Raw genomic sequence first — 22,985 nt, 5'->3', positions numbered from 1 at the left:
ATGTACAATCATGCTTTTGTTTAGTCAAGACTGCATGAGTAGAACAAGTATCAACTCCTTTGGCTCTCACTCAGTGTGCTCCTCTGCAATTCCACAGTTAGGAAGCACAAGTGGGGTCTGTTAGCTGCAAATAAAACAAGCTAACATCCAGCCCGTCAGCTATAGCTACCGGCCCTGCTCTGACAAACACCCCGACGTACTTTGGTGTGTCATTTCACTAATGGCACAGGCAGAAGACCGTGCCCAGGCTCTGTGCCACAGAGATGTTAACATTCACAGCGGGATCTTCTGCCAGTCGGAGTGCTATGGAAACATGGTGTCGTGCCAGTGATTTCACAAGAGCTCTTTAGGTCTGACTGGCTTGAAAAGAATACCACCCCCCTTCCACTGGGCAAATATCAAGCCTGACCTCTAGAGCAGGAGGCACCACAAGGATTACTTGGCTTTGAGTGGCTGAGCTCTTTTGTCTGTAAAACACTGGGAAAAACGAGGGGGGAATAAAGCAGCATGAGGGAAATTCCAATGCTACATCCAAGCTACTGATTCACCTGAACATGAGGAGAGCAGCACATGTCAGGCCAGTAGTACCTAGTCTGCAGGTGGGTCTCCTGACACACCACTTCATATAAAGCCTTTCATTTATTTATTATCCAGCTTTAAATTATATATTCAATTTGTATGAGGGGACTTGTAATTTGCAGCTTTTCTAGGAAGACTACAGCACAACTAAACCTGAGTTTTAACTGTGTCTTTGTTACAGTGGAACAAGAGACCCTTCCAGGCATCGTCCCCTACTCCCTAAGCACTAGAAAGTGACTTCAGTTCCGCACTCTACAAACTCTGCTCTAAGAAATGCTGACATATTGCTCACAAAGGAAAAAGGCAGAATCAGCCATGAAATTAAGAAGGGAAAATCACCATAGTGTTTACAACAGGGCAAAACCCAACTTCAGAGAGGGCTCAGGCAAAGGGAAGCAAGAAAGATCAGCATTACTTATTTATCTACTGTGGTACATTCCAGTTTACATAGTTATCTGTAACTAAATAACAGGAACCAGTCTCTCTCTGATGACAGCCAGAGCACGAGTTTAGAGCTCAGAATGACAGGAGGCACTTCCATAATACATAACAATACCACTAGTGGGAATTCAGATCTTAGAGTGTATAAAGACTGAAGAGACTTGTGTGATGTTACCCTGCAGAACATCCAGTTATTCCTTGGATTCCTTATTCATGAAAAACTTGGTGATCCTCAAACAACAAGAGCTCTACCTGACTGGAATTCCTAGTGCTCCCAGCTGAAGGTAAGAAACATGGATTGCATCAGAACCCACAAAATCCTTTAACTCCAAAAATGGTCTTCACCTTTTGTCTCTGACTGAGATTGCTGGTTGTGAGGGGTAAGTTACAAGGAATTCTCTAGGAACAAGAAACAGGAGGACAAGGGGAGAAATAACCAGGACTGGAAGCTGATATTGTCATCTCTTTTTCCTTTTGCAGCTAAACAGTAGACCCAAAAGCCTGGAAAAATGATAGCCCCAGATGATAGTACTGCTCAGGGCTGATTTACAAGAGGGAACAGCTGCATTGATGTACATGGCCCATGTGTAAGCCAAGCTGAGAACTGGAAGCTAATTTAGTACAGAATTTGAGTCAGTAAAATCCCATCATCAGTTGGCAGCAGGAGGAAAACCGGAAAACAGGCAAGAATCACATCAAATATTGACTTTGTACAAGATGAAATTCAAGCATAGGCAAGAGTGCAGAGAAATTCACATGGGAATACAGAAGAAATCAGACCTGAAATATGAAGTATAATTTGTGGAGACAAATCAAAAGGAAAACCTATTTTGTATTTAACACCACAGCACTTATGATCTCTAGAACCTCAGCAAAACAGCAATGGAGACCTTGTACGTTTGTTTTGGGGAAAGAGAGCAGGATACTGGGAAATGCTGTCCCTAACCCAGAGAAGTGACAGTGGCTAACTGAGCTGGAATATTCTCCACAATTATTCACATTTTCCATAATTAGCACTGCAAGATGAGAGGAGACATGGGTGGTGCAATACATACAAGGTGCCAGTAATATGTGAAAAGTAAAAGGATTTTATTGACTGGTATGTTCTTCCTGAAAACTCATTGAAATGTACAAACTGGACATCGAGTAACTGATTTGTACATTCTGTAAGTTACACTGATTCTTGCAGCCACTTGAAAGAGAGAATATTATTTTCACTTACAGGATGTTCACATCATTGCAGACACCAAAAAGGTTGATACATTCTAGTCTAAAAGTGAAACCAAAATAGAACTGGACATAATGGTACACCGCTATATGCCAATCCTATTGACTCAACATGCGGCAGTTTCACACATCGATTTGTTAAGTACCTACTGTACACTTAGTGAAACACCCGACCAAGCAAATGTCTGAAGTCATGATTGCTTATTAAATTAAACCCCTTTTCCTAGACTTCCACCTTAGCTGCAGAGACAAATGTGTTTAACTGACCTTGATTCCCTGCAGAACACTCAGACAACTACGCCTGGCCAGTATCTCTTTGAAAACCGTGGGTTACACTTCACAAGATTCATTGCGGGTGTAGAGATCTACACAAAGATGTGGTTATTGTCAACAGGCTTCAGAGCCCTGGCAAAACAGAATGCCCTGTTCTCTGTCCATAAGCTATCACCTGGCAGAGAGTACTATCCTCAGTTCATGACTGCCTATTGGTAAACTTAGAGCTACTTACTGACTCAGGCCTGCTAGAACAGTGAAGGTGTATTTCAGAGCTGCCCGAGGGCTTCAGAGCTTCAAGTCTCAGAACTTCCACGTTTGCTTTTAGAATCTGCAGTCACATAATGCTAGACAAAGGCCACAACAACTGTAACACTTAACTCTGTTGCTGTTAGTGAACACTGGGCATTGTCTATGTAACAGAAGATATTAAATACTGTATGCCATACTTAACCTGAGGAGCTGTCTCACAGAGGAACTCATGTATGTCTTTGTACTTGTTTTCAATTAACCAACACTTAATTCCAGTCCTGTATTTCTTGCTTTCTTGGTACAATCCTAAGGGCAAAAAGTCATTAGATTCTGAAGAAAAGAGGTCTCTTTTATAAGCTTAATACAGTACTTTTATATTTCAGACTATGATATACAATGTATACCATAAATTAATTTAAGACAAATACTTGTCACTTTATCTATGTAGGCACAAGTAAATCAGTGACTTTACTGAAGTGGAGATATCTTCAATGGTATCATGATTCTGGACTCCATTTCCTGAATAAGGGGCACTGAAAAAAAAGGGAGACAGGGTTGAACGTCACTAACAAAGATCATGAGCAGCTCTGCACACTCGGTTTGAACTGCTATTGTTACCCTCAAGTTACTCTCCTAGCTAGTGCATGCCAAGTCATCAGCAGCCACTGACATTCCTGTAACTGAAGCATTTCAGTTCTAGTCCCTTTCACCATAATGAAAGTTAGCTTATATTTTTCTGGTATACTTCCTTTGAAATGCACCCTGTGGTACCCAAATGTGTGGTGCTGAGCATACTTTGGTGAGGTTTGTTATGAAAGCTATCTTTGATCTCAAAGATCTCCTGGCTTCTAGTTCCAAAGTTGAAATTCCCCTTTCAAAGGAATGCCTTTAACAAGGCTCCTGTACTGCATAAATATTATAAAGAATAATTCAATATAAATTTCACTAGGGGCTCCCTGCATTTTGGACACAGACACAAGCACCAGAGATGCAAAAGTTAGCACTGTGCAATGCACTAAAGAAGAAAAACGATGGCATGCACAAAAGTCTACCTCCAGCATTCCAGTGAAGTTAATAGGTTACCTGTGTAGTAGACTAGCTCATCCCAGCCTGGTTTATGCCATGCAGCATTCCTTATATCTTCTCTGGTTTGGAGATCTTTGTAAGCTGGTGAGGGAAAACAACAAGCACAAAGCTTAGAAGTAACTCTTTTTCTGTCTACACATGAATAGCTCCCTTAAAAGTATTCTAGTGCATAAGTAGGAGGCTGCAAACACTGGGAAGGAATAAAGCCAGAAGTTCTTCTCCACAAAAACGAAGAGCTCCCAAAGTCACACAAACAGAAGGAACTGGGGAAAGGAGGGAATGCCTTAGACACAGGTAAGACAGATAAAGCTAGAGCTTACACGAGTGCTGTCAGATTTCTAATGCTGGAATATAATACTCTGAATTGTTGATTCAGATATTGTGAAGATAATACTGTGTATTTCCTAAACTAAATATTAGATGATGAGTTTCTTCAAGTTCAAACAATGGTAGAAGCAGGTAAAGCATTTGTGGAGACTGACATACAGAGAAAGCCAAAACACCTTGATGTAGTAATGTAAATAAACGCTTGACTTTCCTTTTTGTAGGTGTGGTATATGTGATGCTTGAAACTAAACTGTAAAAACCTGACTTCAGCATGAACGGGGATGGAGAAGAGATGGCAGGATATTGCTTGTCATGCTTATGTTATTGAAAGCAAACAAGTAAGTCCCTAATAAGAAAGGGCCATGAGAAACTGTGGATGGAAAGACAATGAAACACGAAATGTTCGCTTCTGCTTGCTTGTTTGAAGAATAAAGTTACCTACACAAAACCATCAGCACTGTCAATGCAAAACAAAAAAATCCCAACAACCTTTAAAGATACTCCTTTGCCTTTTGTAAAAACCTTGTCTTCTGGGCAAAGGCAACAGTCTGCTGGGGGCTGATTCAGTGAGATAAAAGCAGAGAACACAGATTTACCCCAGAGGTGATGAACCATATACAGCTGTCCAATTTGTGAGAAAAAGCCTCCAACTGCTTCATTATTATCCTGTCGGAAACGAATTGCACGAGCCCTAGAGAAGAGCAAAGCAGCCATTAAAACCAGCAGATCTGGGTAGGAAATAGGCGACAGCCAAAAGGAAAACAGCATTGAAAAGCACGTGAGGTGTTAAACAGCATCTGCAGTATCCACAATTAAAAATAAGAAAAACCTCTGCAATACACTGCTCCTCAGCACTAAGTATTTAAAGTATACCTAAGTATCTTGTTACAATGAGTGAAAATTGCAGGCCCATGGTTTTACTAGACTGTGCATTAGTCATTCTTCAAGGTTAGATTCAGTATGAAGATAACTGCTGGGCCAGCAGAAAGTGGCATGTCATTGTTATAGCAGGTTCTTCTAGAACAAAATCCTTGAGTTTCAGTCATATCACCCTCATTTACCACAGACTTTGGGGAAGTGAAATACAACTCTTTAATTCACACAGACCTTTGAATGCAGCTGTCCTATGCAACACTCCACGATTTGTTGTGTAAGTAAGATCAATACTTAAGTATTAATCTGCTGCAACTTCTGAAACAGACTGGCTACTACTATAGACATTAATTGCATCAATTACAATGACACGTCTGAAAATCCAAGTCCTCACCTTTGTCAAACTACTTGAAAATACTTCAAATGGTGTCTCTATCAACCATTAGAATTGCAAGGACAGTGAATGCAAACTGAACAAAACTTACATTGGTTTTCAGTAAGACAAAATCAGCAGCATATACTCAACAGAAGGCTGTCTCAAATGATTTTAACCTAGATATTAAAATGGAAATGTGCTGCCCATCAGTTTTTCAAGAAGCAACTTGACTTTTAAAGATTAAAAGAGCAAAGATTTAGCCCATTCAAACCAAAAGTATGTCAGCTTCTTGTGGTTTGTGAAAGATCAACACTGTCTTAAGGAGTTAACTGCAACCTTCACTATGCTTTTTGATGAAAATAAATGGTTTCTGCTATGTTACAGCAAACTAAAAGGGTTATATGAAGGAAAGCTAAACTATAAAGCCCTTAGTGTTGTTTGCACACAGAATTCCCCTTTCTTTCCTTGAAGGATAAATTAAGGGTCAAAGAACTGTCCTACAAGTTGCTTAAGTACAGAAGCAGGCCATTAACTGGGTGACTGAAATGCACTGGTACCATCCTGCCACCTCCACTTCATGATTTTTTAACATAAGGCTCCCAAATAGGAGAAAACAAGCGCTAAAGTGACACTTACCAGTAATTTCCCCACTCAATCATTGTTCCAGGCTACAAAAACCAAAACAAACTGTTAAACTGTAGTTGAAAGAAAGTTAGAATACTTGGACAGTTTTCACAACATTTACATATGGAAAACACTATGTATTAACAAAATCACTTTGAGTGATAAACATAGTATAATCATCTGTAATTATTCTGTTTACTTACTGTATTACTTCCTTCTGCCTGAAGTTTCCTTCAAATGAAAACACAGGGGTTTCAGCCCTGCAGATATTAGTATCTTGTTGGAGCCTGCCTTCATTTTGGACCCCCCACTTTGAGACCAACTCAGACACCAGCTTTGATAAGAACCACATTTCTAAGATGAGGTCTGTATTCCATCTATATTGTATAAACATGCTTTGAACCTTTTGCAATAGCATAGAGCTTAAAAAAGAAACAGAAAACAATTAAACTTACTCTAAGTTGATAGGATCTCAGTTCATAAATATTAGGCCCCGCTCTGGGAACAGGTTCATTCCAGAAACTAAACTCCAACAACAACTGGTTCTTGCGGGACAGGAGCATGTTACCTCTTTCTTTGCGGAACTCTGTGAATTCCTAAAAACCAATGGGATCACTGTCAACGTGTGTGTTCTGTTTCAACAACAAAAAGCAGTCTACCATGTGGTGGCATAGGGGTTTTTAATGCTGTCGTGGGATTCTGGGACATGGAAATCCTTTAAATTGCAAAGGCATCTAAATTCCCCTGGCATATTTGAAGATTTCAACTGGTATGTTTCCATAGCACTAGGTGAACTTGTTTCAGAAAGTATTCAGGCATTAAACCTCAGTATTCCTAAATATGAGAACAGACCCTTTTCCAAAGAGGTTTCTTTCAGGAAGGGATGAGATACTGAAGCAAACGCAGGTACCCAAATGTGCAGCTTCTTGCTTTAACTATTATTTGTTCTCTTCTGAGTAAAATAACCAACTTTAACAAAATGAACACATTTTACCTTATTTTGACGGAGTTTATTCATGACCTCATTGAGAGCTGGATACCCTCCCTCATATCTCCACAGATGAACTGAAACAGACAAAAGGAAGCTTTTTCCGGGATGTCACAGACCTGTGCTAAATGTTACGGAATGTCACAGTATAAAATGCTGTTCATACTACAGAATTATACAAAACCCAGAAATCAGGTAACATGTTTCAAAGTAAATGGCATTAAAGAAAGCACTACACATGCTTTCTTTGTGAATTGGGAGCATTTTAAGAATATTGGAATCATCTGCTTTTGGAAAAAGGTTCTCTTGGCAAATTTTGCCATCTACTCCGAAGATAACAGGGCAATTTCTGAAAGGGCTTTTTGTTGCCATGCTTTGGGATAACTTTATGTGACTGGAGTTTCAAGTATCCTCAATTTCAGAAGATAATTTAAGTTCAGAAATGTGCTTTATACCAATTTCATCTCAGAGCAATAGAGGGGTAGACTTGTTAATTCAGTAAGCACAAAAAGCAATACACTTTCTGTAGGACACGAAAAATGATGCAAATGATGGTTTTGCAGTAAACATTACATTAAAAAAGGCAGAAGGTATCTGAACATGCCAGAATTGTTACATTTGCTAGGATCTTCCCCATAAAAACATATTGAGAACACATATCCACATTTATGTTTTTTTCAAAGCATTCTCTCTTTAATAAATCATAATAGATGTCTTTAATAAATTATAACAAGATGTATTTACAAGCACTTAATATAGCAAGGCAACAATATTTCACCTCAAAGAGTCACAAAAGCTGTTTTCTCTCCTCTAAAGCAGTCCTGTGCCTGTTCTCTCCAGGAGAGCAAACTGGAGACTAATGTAAGGCACTTCACTATGATAGCAGATTCATGCAGTGCGTCTGCTTCTGCTGTCTCATCCCCAGGGCAAATTTGATTTATCCACCTAATACTAACATAGCCTGGGCACAAATACTGAACAAATCAAAACCCAATACTCTGCTTCATTACACCGCTAGAACTGCTGCAATAACATTTTCAAGGCAAGCTATGGATGCAATTACAGATACAGTCAGTGTTAATATGTTACAGAAGCAACAGATGAGACTTGGCTAAAATATTCTCATTTCAACTGTCTTCATTCCCCAATTTCCCCTCAACTTTTAGCCTTGTTTCTCAGACATTGGTTGGTTTATCTACTGCTACTTCTTTGCATTTGTTCAGTGCCAATATTGCAATATGCTGTGAATGCAGGACGAATTCATGTGTACATGAGTGTAGTTTTAATAACGAAGCAATTACATCGATATTAGCATAGCTCTAACAATGGAGCTACATAACAAACTAGGTAACAAATATCAGTATACCACTCCGTGGTTTCCCATTCCTTCCATTTCCAAGAGCCTAGGGAGTTTTTCAGGTTTTCTCTTTACACTAGACTCTTTGTATTTACCTCTGTAGCAGCTCTTCAGTCATTAATAGTTCCAACATACTTTCAGTCTGCACACTTAGGCAGTATCCTTCTATGAGCATGAACAGAAATATTCTTACTTTCCACCAGTAAAGGCCTAGCTTATTGTTGAATCTACAATGCAATCATTTCTTTTTCAGATGACATGAATGATTTGTACTTTGGTATCATACAGCAATTACAGTATGAAAGTCAGAGTAAAGCTTTTCATGCTGGCCAAACTCTGTCCTTGTAAGCCTTTGCCTTTACCCTAAATATTCAGGAACATGATCTGTGCCCACAACATATTAGAGGACCACATTTCACAAGCATTCCCCAGATCTGTTAATCTACCACCTGGAAAACATGAAAGTGTATTAACGATAGAACAAATTTTAGGAATTAATGCTTTACTGTCAAACTCAACAAGACAAAAAGCAAGCACTGTAAATGTTATGACTATTGATAAGTGATGCACACACACCCTTGCTGTATACATTGCTAAAGGTTTACTGTCAACAGAGATGATTTAAAGAGAAGAAACCTGCCAAGCACACGTTTCACTTGTATGGTTTTACATTCTGTTGTACTTCTATCTCCTACCAGCCTGATCTTGCTCTCCGTACCACGTGTTCCAAGTCCCCACCAGTGCACATGGGTAGTGTTTTTCTTCATGAATCTTTGGCAGCACCTCTTGACTTGAAAACAAGGAATACAGACACTATATTGCATTTCCTTCAGGGAGGCTACAGTTGATATGTATAACAAATCACCACATGTTTATCATTATGGTATGAAAATTCATAAGCTCTACTTTTCAGAAGAGAAAGCTGAAATACAAAGATCTGCTACACAGGGGAAAGACAGCTACAACACTATGGAAAATTAAGGGAAATGTTACCATTTCTTAAGACTGTATGACACATACACAACATAGTAGAATTCTTTCGATGCAATACATTATGTCTGTCACCTAAAAGGTTATCCAACATTAGGAAAATAAATATCAGGATGTCTCAGTTACAGAAAACACAGATTAACTACATGGGTGATATGCTTTGGGAAAAGCTTTCCTTTATCAAGGGAGGCAGAACACACAACAATAGCAAAGGACAGTCTTCTGTATCAGTTACAATGCTATTAACTGTGGAGGTGAATGAATAAAACCAAGTATTTTGACAGATCAAATAACTATTGTACTTCATAGTATACCGCCTTGCTCCTTTCTACCATTTCAGAAAGTGGTTTTCATTTGAGGCAACTCACCCGTTGAAGCATCCGGTGGAACTGCCTTCCAAATACCCCCAACGCAACATTTCTGTTTGACTATTGCCAGTATTCCTAATGGCTTTTTCAAACTTTAAAAGTGACCTACATTAGCTTCAGGAGAAGCTTCACTGATTGCTGACTCACTGAAGACAGCTTTCCTTGCACTGTACTTTGATGAATAAGGCAATTAGCCTGGTTGAACTTCACCTTTTCCTATTTTCCCCTGAATAATTACCCCTCTTACTCAGTTTGGCTCATAGGCAATGAGTCTCTGCACAATATCAAATAAAAGGCTGGCCTTGGGCTGAGAGTATAAGATAGGAGTTTTCCTCTTGATTCTGGCACTGACTTTTTAGACAACCTTGAGCAACTCTCATATCAATTTGTACCTCACCATTTTTCACTACACAGTGTAAATAAGATAGAATGACTCTCCAAGGCTGTTTCACCATCGGTTCATTTTTGCAAAGCATAGTGAGGTCCTAGAAAGGCAGCTTTCAACAGCAATGTTAGATTATTACAATAACCCTAAAATATATTTTATTGCAAATTATAGGAAAAAAACCCACCACATAATACCTTAAAACTTTTTAAAAAAAAGATGCCATCTTTTTCTTTTTTAAAAATAACTGTTCTTCATTTTTCTGGAGGGGTCCTTACTCACAGTCATTCATCCAGCACTCTCATAACTGTCTTCGTTACATTATTTCTTTATTAATACATAATGACCAATCGGTATTCTGATTTGCTATAAAGAAGTAATCTGTTCATCTTTCCTTTAGGGAGAGGAGGGAGGGAAGTTCGGACAGGCTTTGGGTTTTTTATTCCTCTATTCTTTTCTCCTTCCCTGGAATACTTAAATTTGCTCTGGATTAGGATAAATCTAACCACATGTACTTCATCTGATTGCTGTCAGTAACTTCCTTCTTTGCTACTGTCTCTTTCCTTGAAAATAAAAGCCTTTGCTTTCACTCATTATTTAGGTAGCTCATGAGATAACACAGAGAAATGGTTCCATCTTGTGTAACTGGACATGTTTATATTAAGCTTTTAGACAGAAAGCTGGCTGAATGCTAATTTCGTTTCTCTCTGTATTTTGTTTTTAAACAAAAAAGCTAAATATACCTTATGACTGAGTGTTATTCTAGTGGATTTCTATGTTTGTATAGGAAGGAAAAGAGTTTTGGGTTATCTAGCCAAAGGCTAGTACAGCCAACCAGTAACAGAGTAAAGGACATAAACTAGGAGTTGTGAACTCCTTCCCCACCCTCCAGCCCAGATGGTGTTCTCACTGATATAGCACACTTAAAAACATTGGTTGCAGTAGGGTATCATTATGGTAAGAATGTTTTGTTTAACTGACAAGATGATCCCTGTCAGTGAGACAGCACTGCTGTTTAGAAACATGAGGCTCACTGCATTTCCAAATCTAAACACACAGCTCTTGAACAGGCAGTTGTGCTGGCTCCAGAGCAGTGATTATAAAGGCAGAACAGGACCAAGATTTCTGCGCTTTCATCCTTGAATAGTGAATTTAAAATTTTACTAAAATAAAGCTGTAGCTTTCTGGAAAAGCCATTAACTACTGCTCCCTTTGAAGATATGACCCCAATACCAAGATCCTATTCAAGGATTTGCATAGCTCTTTAGGAGCAGATCTCAGCAGCACTACTTTTATAAAAGGACATAGATGAGCTGAGAAAAAGTCAGCCCCATGGTTTTTAAAATCTCCTCAAAGTTATACTTCAGTTTCATACTAGCATGTAGTTTTAGTTACCACTGACCTCTCCCTTTCCTTCCTGTATGCAGACAACCACTCTGAACACATTCCTACATGGCAGCTGGAGTGGGACATCCTAACATATCAGGATCTACCTGCATGGACCAGCAACTGTAAGACAACTAAGGGAAGGGGCAGAGCTGTTCCAACAAATGCCACCAGTGTGCTCACAACAGGCATCATCCTAAATTGCAGCTTAGAAAATGATACCTCCAAGAGGGAAGGCAGGGGGTGAAATGAGTAAAGTATCTATTGCCATTTCTCGCCAAGAAAAATATGATCTATTTAACCCCACACCCTGAAAGTAAAAGCAGAATTCTTCCACCTCCCCTCTAAATAATTATATTTGCCAATACAGTTTATGATCAAATCAACGTGTCTAAACCATGAAAACATAACACACACACTTACCAAAGCTTGTTGTAGGCGTCTAGATATTCTGGTTTTACATTGTGAACTGAAACAACAACATTACGTGAGGAATGCAGGAACAGAATGAAGAAATGGGAATGGGAAATACAAAGGTATCACTCACTCTGTAGTTTATACAGACTGCTGGTCTCTCTTTTGGCTAGAAGGTTGGAGTGAGCATCTTTCCTTGGATCGACTTTGCGAACAAATAGCGACTTTAACCAACTGTCTTCACGAGGTCTGCTAGCTGAAGATGCCAGCCCCCTACATGTTAACAAGTACATGAGACTGTCACTGAAAATGCCCACAATCAAGTTTAATGCAAACAGGATCATAACACACAGTTACATACATCTGTTACTAAAACTTGCCATGGAGCCACTTCCTATAAAGGTAAGGGCAGCTCTTTCCCTGCTGAGATTCACCCTCTTTCACACCATTTTAGTAGAGGAAGAGCCAAACAGTTAACCATCCACCATCCACAATTATTCTCTGTGTGCGCAGCAGGGAATGGGTGGATGGCTGCTTTTGCTGCCTATTCATCTTCTTTTTAATCCCATGTCTTTACTCAAGAAGGCTGGGTCTGCTCTGATGTACACAGACAAAAGTGAAAAAGAGCAAGAAGACAGTGTGCATAAGGGAGAATGCGTACAGTGTAAATAGGAAAGTAACTGCCATATGTTCCTTAAACATAGCTCCAAAAATGAAGAGTTGAATAGCACATCTTTCAAGACAAAAAATCTAATGCAAGTTTAATTTGGGAAAAATTACAAGTGGCAGGAAACAGCCTGCAAATATTCCAATTCCAAATCTTGGCAAGTGTATGTACTATGTAGGGGTACACATCCCATTCTTTGTGCAACATCCACAATTTCCCATCCTTTGAAGCAAAATTTCACTCTTTTTCTATGTACACTTTATGCAGTTTCTATTCACCTCCAAAATAGCACCACTTTTCTTCACACCACAGTACACAAAACATTACCATTAACTGTGCTTTTTCTAAATAATGTGTTAACGGAATTACGCTTTTTTCCAGCTGACAGAAAAACCCTCATTCACCAAAACCTGTGTGCAGGAGGACAAGAAAGCTGATGTATTCAACTGCTTCTCTACAATGTATGACAGGGGACCCCAAGCTCAAATGTCTTCTCTGCTTTTCATAAGAAGCACCTCCTTCAATTTGCCTCTTTTGGATATGGGGTTTCTCCTGAAATACTGAAATATTTCTCTGACATACTAAAACCGTAGCACCACAGCTGGAAATTTAAACCTCTTCCCACCTCACTGTTTCACTGTTAATTACTAATAGCTCCAGAAGGTAGCTATCAATTCAATCTTCAGCTGTAAAACTGTCTTCCAGATAGCAAAAGCTTGTGACAATCATTTGAGGGGGGTGTAAAATATAGGGAAAGAAAATCTCAACTTCCTTTAGGAAAAAAACCTTCATGAACCTGCTTGTCTGTATTACATAGGAGTAGCTCACAAGAGCCCTGTTTTTCAACAATCAACCTTTTAGTCTCAATGCCTGAAAAGAACATGAAGAACTGGTTCACCCTGTGGGTGCAGGATGGAGGAAACAAGCTATTTCATAGCAGAGAAACCGTAACAGTCAGAACAACTGCAGCTGAGCTGACCTTCAATGCTAAGAAATAATGGGTAGATACCTTATTGGTGCACTTATTGAAAATGGTGACTTGTTTGGCCCTAGGCAAACACACAAACATGTTACCGTGCTGAAAGCTGAGCAGCTATTCCCTAGTACAAGCATTTAAAAGGGCATTCCATGATAAGGCTGTTGCCTGCAGTAGTGTTGTCACAGGTGTCACAGGAACACAAGCTGTCCCAGATGATGGGGGGCAAACCCTACCCAATAAATCCAATCTTCCTTACAGTAAGCATTAGTGCTCACTGGACAGCAAACAGGGCTCTCAGAGACAGAACTCAATCCCAGTCCTGCAGTGTTTGGTTTTTTCCAACTCAGATCTGTAAATGATCACCATTTCCTCCCCTTGATTAAATAGAATTAGCAGACTAAGATTTAGAATGCTCTTCTACGAGGATTATTGTTTGCAGCAACCTCTGAGGATGAAAGAGCCAAATAATCATGATGCTTTCTTTTGTGAACCACCTTCAGCAGCAGCAAGAATAAGCTGGACTTATGGGGATAATATGGAAACTGGGAGAGTCTCATGTCTTGGATGTCCAACTGAACCTAAATCTAGAGGTATATTTAATTTTCAATACTATGAAGTAATACTTTACATTTATATAAAATCTTTCACCTAGCAACTGTAAAGTTCCTGATGAACAAGGACTAACAAATCATGACTACCCACCTAAATATACACTTTATTTACAATAAAGAATGGTATTTATAGATATATAAATTTATTCAGTTTATTATATTTATGAAATATTCACTGCATCCAACCTGAGATGCTAGGGCTCTATTTTTAATGCATATCCCTAGAGAAGTCCTACACTACCAGCCTCCTTCTAGACACCCACAAATCAAGAAGTCCTGCACTGACTGCTGATTCATTTGTGTGGGCAGCATGTACCCAAGATTAGCAACTGGACTCCTAGTTGTAAGCATCAACCACAGATGAGTTCAAAACTAATCCATCATCCAAAAGATCTACTTTTAGTCAACATATTATGCCCCACAATATTATAATACCTGTACCAAATAAACAGATATTAGAATCAAATTGTTTTCCAAAACCCAAAAACCACTATTGAAAATGTGAATATACACACAGAATGCATGTAGAGACTCTATATGGAATTACCATCACACTTCACAGTTGTTTTACTTTCTGGGAACAATACTGATTAAAGGCACTGCTTGACTTGCTAACATGTTCTTACCCTACAAATGTCAACTATGGGCTTAGCTTTTTTGCTACAAAGATCTGGGGCTGTGAACACAAAAGGGTAATGCTGAATAACTTGCTTAGATTAAAAACAACGGTGAAAACACTTCTATCCCCCTTAGCTTCTGCTTTAGCACAAACTGGGTGGGAGGTATCTGGAGAATTACTTAGATTTTGTAATAACCCATGTCTGCCTGGAAGAGAAAACAACTTGTCTGTAATTGGCAGGTTTTGATCTGTGGTCTACACAATGTTTATTTGAAACTAAGACATGCATGTAACACCTCACCACATACACACTCCACAATTCTCCCCGTTCTTGTTATAAACAGCTGCTTGCAGTGATGCCTTTAGCCTTGCACAGGGGCTGCTGCCCATACTGAGGTTTGAGACAGCAGGGAGGGAGAATGCATGTAGATCCATCCCAGCTTTGGCGCTTCTGCCTCTGGTGCCCAGGGAGCATGTGTGTCTGCATCCTACACCCAACACGTGTGCACATCTGTGCCCTGAGAGCTCTGTGTGTACCCCTGCCACCCAGGAGGTGCGCATGTGTCTGACCCTGCACACAGCAGGCACGTGGGCATGCAAATATCTGCACCCCAAACATGATGATGTGTCTGCGTGTGTGCCCTGGCACCTGCGGGGTGTATGCACCTGCACACACAGCCCAGCTCCTAAGGGCAGTATGAACACACGTTCCCTCACACCCAAGGGGTACACACACACATGCAGAAGTCCTTGTGTAGCTGTGGTCAAGGCAAGATTCTGGTGCCATGCACCCTGACACTGGGGGAAACATGACTGTTGGGCAGGGGTGCAGCCTGGCACCATGTGCAGCAGCTGTGCATGCCAGCACCGAGGGGTTTTGTTGTTGAGTGTGGCCATGCACCCCAACACCAGAGGACATGAGATGCAGGGTGCCCACGCACCCTGTTACTTTCTGGAGCTGGGATGCAGAGTAGGTGCACACCCTGACCCTGGAGGGATGTCTGGGTGCAGAGCATCCCTACACCGGAGCAACAGGAACACATGTGGGCAGGGTGCTACGGCCCCCGACACCCGGCCATACGCGGCCGCAGGGTGCACCCCATCCCTTGCAGGGGCGCGGTGCCGGTGCAGCCAGAACGGGGGGCACGGGTGGAGTGGGGCGGGACAGGGGCGGACTCGGGAGGAGAAGGGGCTGGCCCTGGGGCCCATGACCTTGAAGGACACCCCGAGCGGACCGCACTCCCCGCCCCACGGGAGGGCCGCGGGCCCGGCCCGTCAGCTGCCCTGGCGAGCGGGGCGCCATTTCCAGTCAGGAAAGGGGGTGGGGGGTGGGGGGAAGCCTACGCGGCGGGGCGAGGGGAGGCGCGGGCGGTGTCAGCTCCGTCTCCATCCTCCCTCGGCGGCCCGCTCCCGCCCGCCTCACCCCCTCAGGCTCACCTGAGGGCCAGGCCGCCGCTGGGCGGGAGGCACGGCACGGCGCTGGCTCCCGCCAGGCTCCGCCGCAGCAGCACTCTCGCCGCCATCTTGCTCCGGCCGCCTCCCTCCTGCGCCGGGGTGGGGGGGGTGGTTTGGGGGTCTGGGCGCTGCAGCGCAGCCGCCGGACGCGAGGGGCGCACCACCCGCCTGCGCGCATGCGCGGGCCGCCCCAGCGCAGGACCCCGCGTTGGGGTGAGCGGAGGGCGGCGTTTGGATGCGTCCCGATAAAACGGGTTTAGAACCATATGGAAACGCTTCCATATGAGTTAGATTCATATGACGCACCAAACGCGTCTTTCACCCGGGTGCGGCTGAAGTGTTGTCCTTGCCCTGTGCTCAGCCACAGCCGTGTTTCACCTGGTTAAATTGGTGGCGCATAAATTGGTACTAGCATCAAACCTTTAAATAGCTTTAAACACAAACTTGTAATTAGGCTAATAAAGGTCAGTTCTAAAAGTAACTAGCCAATAAACACCGAAAAGTTAATGAGCAAACCTTGCCTTCCTGCAGAGCACCCACATCAATCACATCACTGTTTCCATTATCAGCACTCAGAGGCACCTGTGATGTCCTTTAACATCAGTGACATACAATGCTTGTGGTGACTTTAAAAGCCAGTTTAACCGACAGTTGCCATCATTCTTTTAAAAAACAAGTTAAGGCTAAGTACATTTAACCACACGTTGAGCTCCAGAGCAGCCCTCCAAGAGCCCACCTGTAAAGTGGAAACCACATGCAACCTTCTGTGATTGAGCAATCTTCAAACAAAAGAGTAGTATTTCAACAGCTAATGAAGAAAAATCACAGGAGATACAGGGAAAGATTTACTTCCCCAACTATATGTAAATGTAACTCATAAACTAAACAGGAAACTATTTCTTACAAGCATTATACATCTAGCTATTAGAACAGTCACATCCCAAGTTCTGAGGGTTTTAAGTGCCTTTACTGCCTGCTCAGATACAACTTCAGTGTATTTCCCACAGCCCAGGGCTGCCCTCCAGCCTGGCTCACATTTCTCTCAATCTCTGCTAGGGATGGAGTTTCACATTTTACATTCGCTGGAGCTGAAGTCAGAGCCCAGATTTCCTTCCACTTCCACAAGCACCTTAATCAGCCAGCTACAGTTACCGAGTCATTTGCATCAACCTAAACCACTTCAACATACATACCAACAAGAATAACCTACAGCCATATGTTTAAGACACTTCTTCAAAGTCAGAGACCATGTTCACATTATTGATTTACTTAATTTGAAGTGTCTTGTCATCCTGGGACAGGATGTGAGGACTAGCATTCAAAGAGTGGGACTTTCTGGTTTGAAGCACTGAAGGAAATGCAAGTTTTTGGCCCAGATAATCTGCTGAGTTCAACTGGACTTTGGTAGCAGACTGCAGGCAGCTGAAACTGATTTCATACAGGTGAAAGAAACTGAAGGGCAAATAATAAAAGAGAACACAATTACCAGCATAATATGGCTCAGTTTCTTAAAGAAAGATTATTTTAGGTCAGAGGAAGTCTGTTCAGATAAACCTTGTTTAGCTTCTGATCTTGAACAAAGACCAATTCCACAGCCAGATGCTTCAAAAAGGCTTTCTCATAGCTTTGATATACCACTCTCCCCTCCATAGAGGGACATGGAATGCTGTCCCCACAGTGCTGCATTTTGAGGCAGATGCCCCTTTAGATCTGAACAAAGAGCTGGCAACACAAAGCTGCTGGAACAGACACACACTCTTGGTTTGCTTTAGGACCTGGAAGACGGGACACAAGACTCCCTGAACTGTAGCAGGATAAAGTTATCTTTAATCATTAACTGCTAAGGCCTTCTAGTTTTATGTTAAAGTATGCAACAAATCAGCACCTGTACCTCTCCCAAAATGTGTTGTTTCAATTAGCTTTTCTGGCAAGACTAAATCTAACCATCTTTACGTCTGCTTTTTCGGCTTTGTATTCCCATCAGCTTCTCTTTCCTGATGGCAGCTCAAAGAGACCAATCTCTTGCAGAACTAAATACTTGCTTTGGGCAGGTTACAAAGGTAAGCATGCTAAGCTATTCAAAGTTTTTATTCTCACCTTACTGCCATTATAAAGGCAAATGACAGTGATCCTGAGAGTCAGAGATTTTGGAATGCAGAAGATACTGCTACGTGGTATGAGCAACTGTAAGAGGAAATGAGGACACATGCAGGTAGCTTGTTTTATAATTCTACACTTCCTTTTAAAAGGTTTAATAGCATTATCTTAAGTAATCCCAGAAACCACAAAAAACTGTCTGAAATACAGATCAAATAGTATAACCCTCCCACCAAACCTAAACATTATACAGTTATATTCTTGTCTTTCTCCATACAGAAGAGTCATTCCAGGTGAGCAGTTGGCTTTTAGACCTGTCAAGGCTTGGGGAAAAACTACATGCAACAAAATGAACTGTTAACACTAAACTCATGTTTTCTCTTATTTTAATTTAAAGATTTGAGGTGCCTATCAATCTGTCTAAGATTGATATCTCTTGTTATAAGCAACTATGTTTACTATTTATTTGGGCTACAGATCTCACTGAAACATGTAACATACAACAGCAGGGCTCTCGGTTTAAATACTTCTCCCCTATTTGTCTGTTGAGCAAACTTTAAGTTCCTGAAGTTTTTCACTGAGATATGTAGTATCTGCCTCTGTCAGATTTTCTGAATCTGACAGATTTTCAAGGAATCTCGTTCCTGCACAGGGTTTCCCTGTTATTGGATCTATGACTTTTCCAACCTTGAAAACAATTTCAGCCAGTTCATGTTTCACGTGTTTGCTCCTTCGCTCAGGCAAAGCCTTCAGAAGAACAATGTCTCCAACAACACACTGCTGCAACGGATCATGGGCAAAATAGGTTTTTCGTTTGTTAAAGAACTGTAGAAGGAAAAAAAGAAACAGTGGCATTAGATTTCAAAATTAAGCAATTGGCAAATATATAGTTAATATAAAACAAACTATATTTCACTAAGGAGTAAAGCTTTATATAGTTTTTAAAATTAGATGCTCTCTTGTTCTGCTGTGTTAACTCTTCCTCTCCTAAGGACGCTTCACATCAGCACTGCTTCAGCAAGACAGTTGCCTTGGCTCTTCCAAGCTGAATGATTTCCCTGTGCAGTCCACAATTCAAGAAGTAATGTTAATTTTTATTCATCCTACTATGTTTAAAGTTCACCAGTCCTGAAATCAGTATTCTGATGTTTGTCATTTGAGTTTTTTTGTTCAGTTAGCTTTCTTTCATATAAAAATTCAGTATTTATTCTTACTGGAGTGGCAGAATTCAGAACCTTTCTTTTAAGAAAGAAATTAACAGGTTCTTCTGCTGCATAAAGTAGCAGGCTGATTATCTAATCCTGACTCTACCCTTAACCTTCTGGTCAGCAAAGGCAACTTATTCCACCTACATGTACCAAGGTTTCTGTATCTAAAAATGGAGAAAATAATAATTTTAACCTCCCTGTTTGAAATGCATTAACAAGAAGTGATAAACACAAAGCTGATATAACACATCACAGTATAGATTCAAATAGTAGCTATGCCTAGGATTATGCATACAAGGAAAACTGCTACAAAATTCACTGTAAAAGTGACTAATGTCAACTTTCCAAATCAAAGCATTCTCCAATATGAAAAATTAAATCAAAGTGTGAAACAACAAAAACTTACCTTCTCAACTGAGATCAAATGAAGTGCATTAACAAAGCACTTCAAATAAATACATTTAGCAGTAATTTGTAAGGAAGTGCCCTCACAACACACTGCTTGTCACCGTTTGCAGTCATCCCCACAACTGACAATCATTAGGCATGTTCCTTAAGGAGTTTGCCTTGTAAAGAGCTATCAAAAATCCACATCAAAATCAATGAAACATTCCTCCAGACAGAACAAATATTAACATGCAAGACAAGTTGTTAACCATCTTTTACCTTTAGGAAGTACGGATCTAGCACAAGCCTTGTCACTCTCACTTTGGCAGTTTTCTGCATTTTAGTTCCTATTACTCTCCCTACTATCCATTTTGCATGGACAGCTCCACGTGGTACAGACATTGTTTAGGTATGGTCATCCAGCGCCTGGCAACAAGCAAGCAGACGTGTTATTTTAACCAAAATCCTCCCCAAAATCAGTTTCTGATCAATATCAAAATTATGATTTCCATTTCAGACTAACAGCTTAATTAGGTCATTTTGTTGGAAAACCAGGATAGATACATGCAGCTCAAAACTTCATATATTGCACTACCTCTGCCTTTACAGTATAAGAAGAGATATCAATATGTTTCCATTACCAGGGAAAATTACTTCAGGATGACAGTAAAAATGGATGTAACATAAAGATGGATCTTATCCCACAGATTCCACAGAACTCCTTCGGAATGTGCCAATTGCCACATGCACAATACAGAAATGTGTAGCTGGGGAAGCTAGGAATTTAACTCTCACTCCAGCAGCTGTTTTTGCTGGAGACCTATGTATCAGGTCTGGGTATAACCAAAGTTAACCCAAACAGGGAACACTCTGCAACTCTGGTCCAGCAAGCAATTTGCTCCTGTGTGTCTCACTATTATCTGAGCTGATGAAACCTAAGGAAGTTAATAAGCTTCTCAAGGCATAAATGACATATCAAAGAGTTGCCTGACCTACAGTAAGTGTAACCACTTTTGAGCTAGTTCACTCCTCTAAGTAATTACACTCCATTACCTTATTTGATTTAATTAGGGTGAGCTTTCTATATCACTTTTGCAAGAGTCATGGGCAAAATAGATTGCTAAACATTATAAGACTAGAACCAATATTAAAACTGACAGAGACTAATGACCCACCCAGCTGTGTCCTGTTAAACACAACTGACCTGTTCAATCTCCTTCTATCCAATTTCTAAGATTATATGACATTTCCTTTGATGTCACAACACATCAAAAGCAAAGTTTAGGGACACAAAAACACTCGCATAGAATGAAATGCTACAAGCAGCAACGCTCAGGGTAACTTTTATCATCCTTGACTCAGTTGTGTGACTCACAGGGCTGGAGCAGGGAGTGAAAGGCCCTCCTGTACAACAGGGTTAAGCACCCCCAGTCACAGTGGCCAGGCCGGGGAGAGGCAAAGCCCTATACAACACCCTCAGAACACAAGGGAGCTGCCGGGCCGCCAAGAGACAGACAACATCTCCACAGCAGAGGGAGTTCGAACAGGTCTGGAGCGTTCCGCCCCCCGGCTCTCCACAGCGCTCCGCACCAGGCCCTGCCTCAGCTACCCCCCGCCATCACGGCTGAGAGACCGGCGCTGTCCCGCGGATGCCGGGCTGTGCCTCAGCACCCTCTAGAGCGCGGCTCCAGCCCGACGACCGCCCCACACCGCGTCACCCCATAGCCCGGCACCACACAACCCCTCACCGCCGCCGCTGCGCCTCAGAGGCCCTACGGAACCGGAGCCGGAAGCGGCAGACCCGGAAGAGCCGCGCGGCAGCGGGGCGGGGCCAGCGGAAGGAAGGGGCGGGGCCTCCTGGGAGCATTTAAAGGCGCAGGCGGCAGCGGGCCTCATCAGTGGAGGGATAGGGACTGAGGTGGCTGTGTGTGAGTGGGGCTGTGTGTGAGTGGGGCTGTGTGTGAGTGGGGCTGTGTGTGAGTGGGGCTGTGTGTGAGTGGGGCTGTGTGTGAGTGGGGCTGTGTGTGAGTGGGGCTGTGTGTGAGTGGGGCTGTGTGTGAGTGGGGCTGTGTGTGAGTGGGGCTGTGTGTGAGTGGGGCTGTGTGTGAGTGGGGCTGTGTGTGAGTGGGGCTGTGTGTGAGTGGGGCTGTGTGTGAGTGGGGCTGTGTGTGAGTGGGGCTGTGTGTGAGTGGGGCTGTGTGTGAGTGGGGCTGTGTGTGAGTGGGGCTGTGTGTGAGTGGGGCTGTGTGTGAGTGGGGCTGTGTGTGAGTGGGGCTGTGTGTGAGTGGGGCTGTGTGTGAGTGGGGCTGTGTGTGAGTGGGGCTGTGTGTGAGTGGGGCTGTGTGATCGATCAGTGGGAGCTTAAAGACGATAGGAACGAGGGCTTTATCATGCCCTAGGCAGAGGGGAACCTGCCTGAGCTTATAGCTAGGGGAGACCGCTGTAGAGGGTGCTGGCTGCGGGCTCTGCTGCCTTAGGCAGCTGCTGCCTGTAGCGAGACTTGCCCTGCACCTGGTCTTTGGGTTCGCACAGCTCAATCCAGCCTGGTTTCTGCTATAAATGACTGATGTGGGTGTACGTTCAGCAGCGGTTGTGCTGCAGGGCCGGACACAGCTTGCAGCAGGACTGGGGGGTGGTGGAAGGAGGAGGAGAGGAGGCTGAGCTGTGTGAGCTGAGGTGCTGTTGTTCACCCTCAGGGTGAAGCTGGTCCCCAGCACAGTCCCTGTGTGGAGGTGCCAACAGGCACCTCAGGAGGCAGGAGATTTGTGCTCCTCCCCCTGCTGTTACATAGATGAGCCAAATCTTGAGGTTTTGCCATGTAAATACAGAATGATTGTAGCCTCTATGAAGGGACAGCTGGCCTGCTGTCCTTGATCATGTGTACCCAATTCAGCGTCTGTATCTAAAAATGGAAGGGGGGAAAAACCCACCAAAAAATCACTAAATAAGGGAACACCCCCCCCACCTTACAAACTAAATAATGGCAAAGAAAAGGTCTTTACTCTGCTGTTGCATT

General features: G+C 42.2%; 2 protein-coding genes and 2 long non-coding RNA genes across 6 annotated transcripts; 2 read left to right on the top strand and 2 right to left on the bottom strand.

Annotated features, from left to right (window-relative positions):
• Positions 1-2,092: 2,092 nt before the first annotated feature.
• Positions 2,093-16,408, bottom strand: NIPSNAP2 (nipsnap homolog 2). Of its 2 annotated transcripts, XM_057399053.1 has the most exons (10): positions 16,260-16,408; positions 12,080-12,219; positions 11,956-12,001; positions 9,099-9,193; positions 7,053-7,123; positions 6,514-6,654; positions 6,071-6,102; positions 4,782-4,876; positions 3,856-3,939; positions 2,093-3,305 (listed from the first exon to the last, which is right to left on the bottom strand). In XM_057399053.1, exons 1-10 carry the CDS (start codon positions 16,343-16,345, stop codon positions 3,241-3,243), a joined length of 855 nt encoding a protein of 284 aa, XP_057255036.1. In that variant the 5' UTR covers positions 16,346-16,408; the 3' UTR covers positions 2,093-3,240. The 2 variants fall into 2 exon arrangements, with proteins under 2 accessions (XP_057255036.1, XP_057255037.1); XM_057399054.1 differs by lacking the exons at positions 9,099-9,193; positions 11,956-12,001.
• On the top strand, positions 3,921-7,516 carry LOC130593708 (uncharacterized). Of its 2 annotated transcripts, XR_008970862.1 has the most exons (4): positions 3,921-4,152; positions 4,407-4,523; positions 6,286-6,422; positions 7,016-7,516. It is a non-coding gene; the product is annotated as an uncharacterized LOC130593708 (long non-coding RNA). The 2 variants fall into 2 exon arrangements; XR_008970861.1 differs by having other exon boundaries at positions 6,286-7,066.
• On the top strand, positions 12,250-13,242 carry LOC130593709 (uncharacterized). The gene is made up of 2 exons (XR_008970863.1): positions 12,250-12,348; positions 12,995-13,242. It is a non-coding gene; the product is annotated as an uncharacterized LOC130593709 (long non-coding RNA).
• A 2,398-nt stretch (positions 16,409-18,806) lies between the features above and the next one.
• MRPS17 (mitochondrial ribosomal protein S17) lies at positions 18,807-20,531 on the bottom strand. The gene is made up of 2 exons (XM_057399055.1): positions 20,249-20,531; positions 18,807-19,199 (listed from the first exon to the last, which is right to left on the bottom strand). The coding sequence occupies exons 1-2, from the start codon at positions 20,369-20,371 to the stop codon at positions 18,909-18,911; spliced, it is 414 nt and encodes a 137-aa protein (XP_057255038.1). The 5' UTR covers positions 20,372-20,531; the 3' UTR covers positions 18,807-18,908.
• Positions 20,532-22,985: the final 2,454 nt, after the last annotated feature.

Source organism: Pezoporus wallicus, unplaced genomic scaffold (assembly GCF_028554395.1).
Source record: "Pezoporus wallicus isolate ANWC-B61680 ecotype Strahan unplaced genomic scaffold, APGP_CSIRO_Pwel_v1 contig_10656, whole genome shotgun sequence".
Classification (NCBI taxonomy): Eukaryota; Metazoa; Chordata; class Aves; order Psittaciformes; family Psittacidae; genus Pezoporus; species Pezoporus wallicus.
Note: the sequence above shows the minus strand (reverse complement) of the source record. Positions and strands in the feature narration are given on the sequence as shown.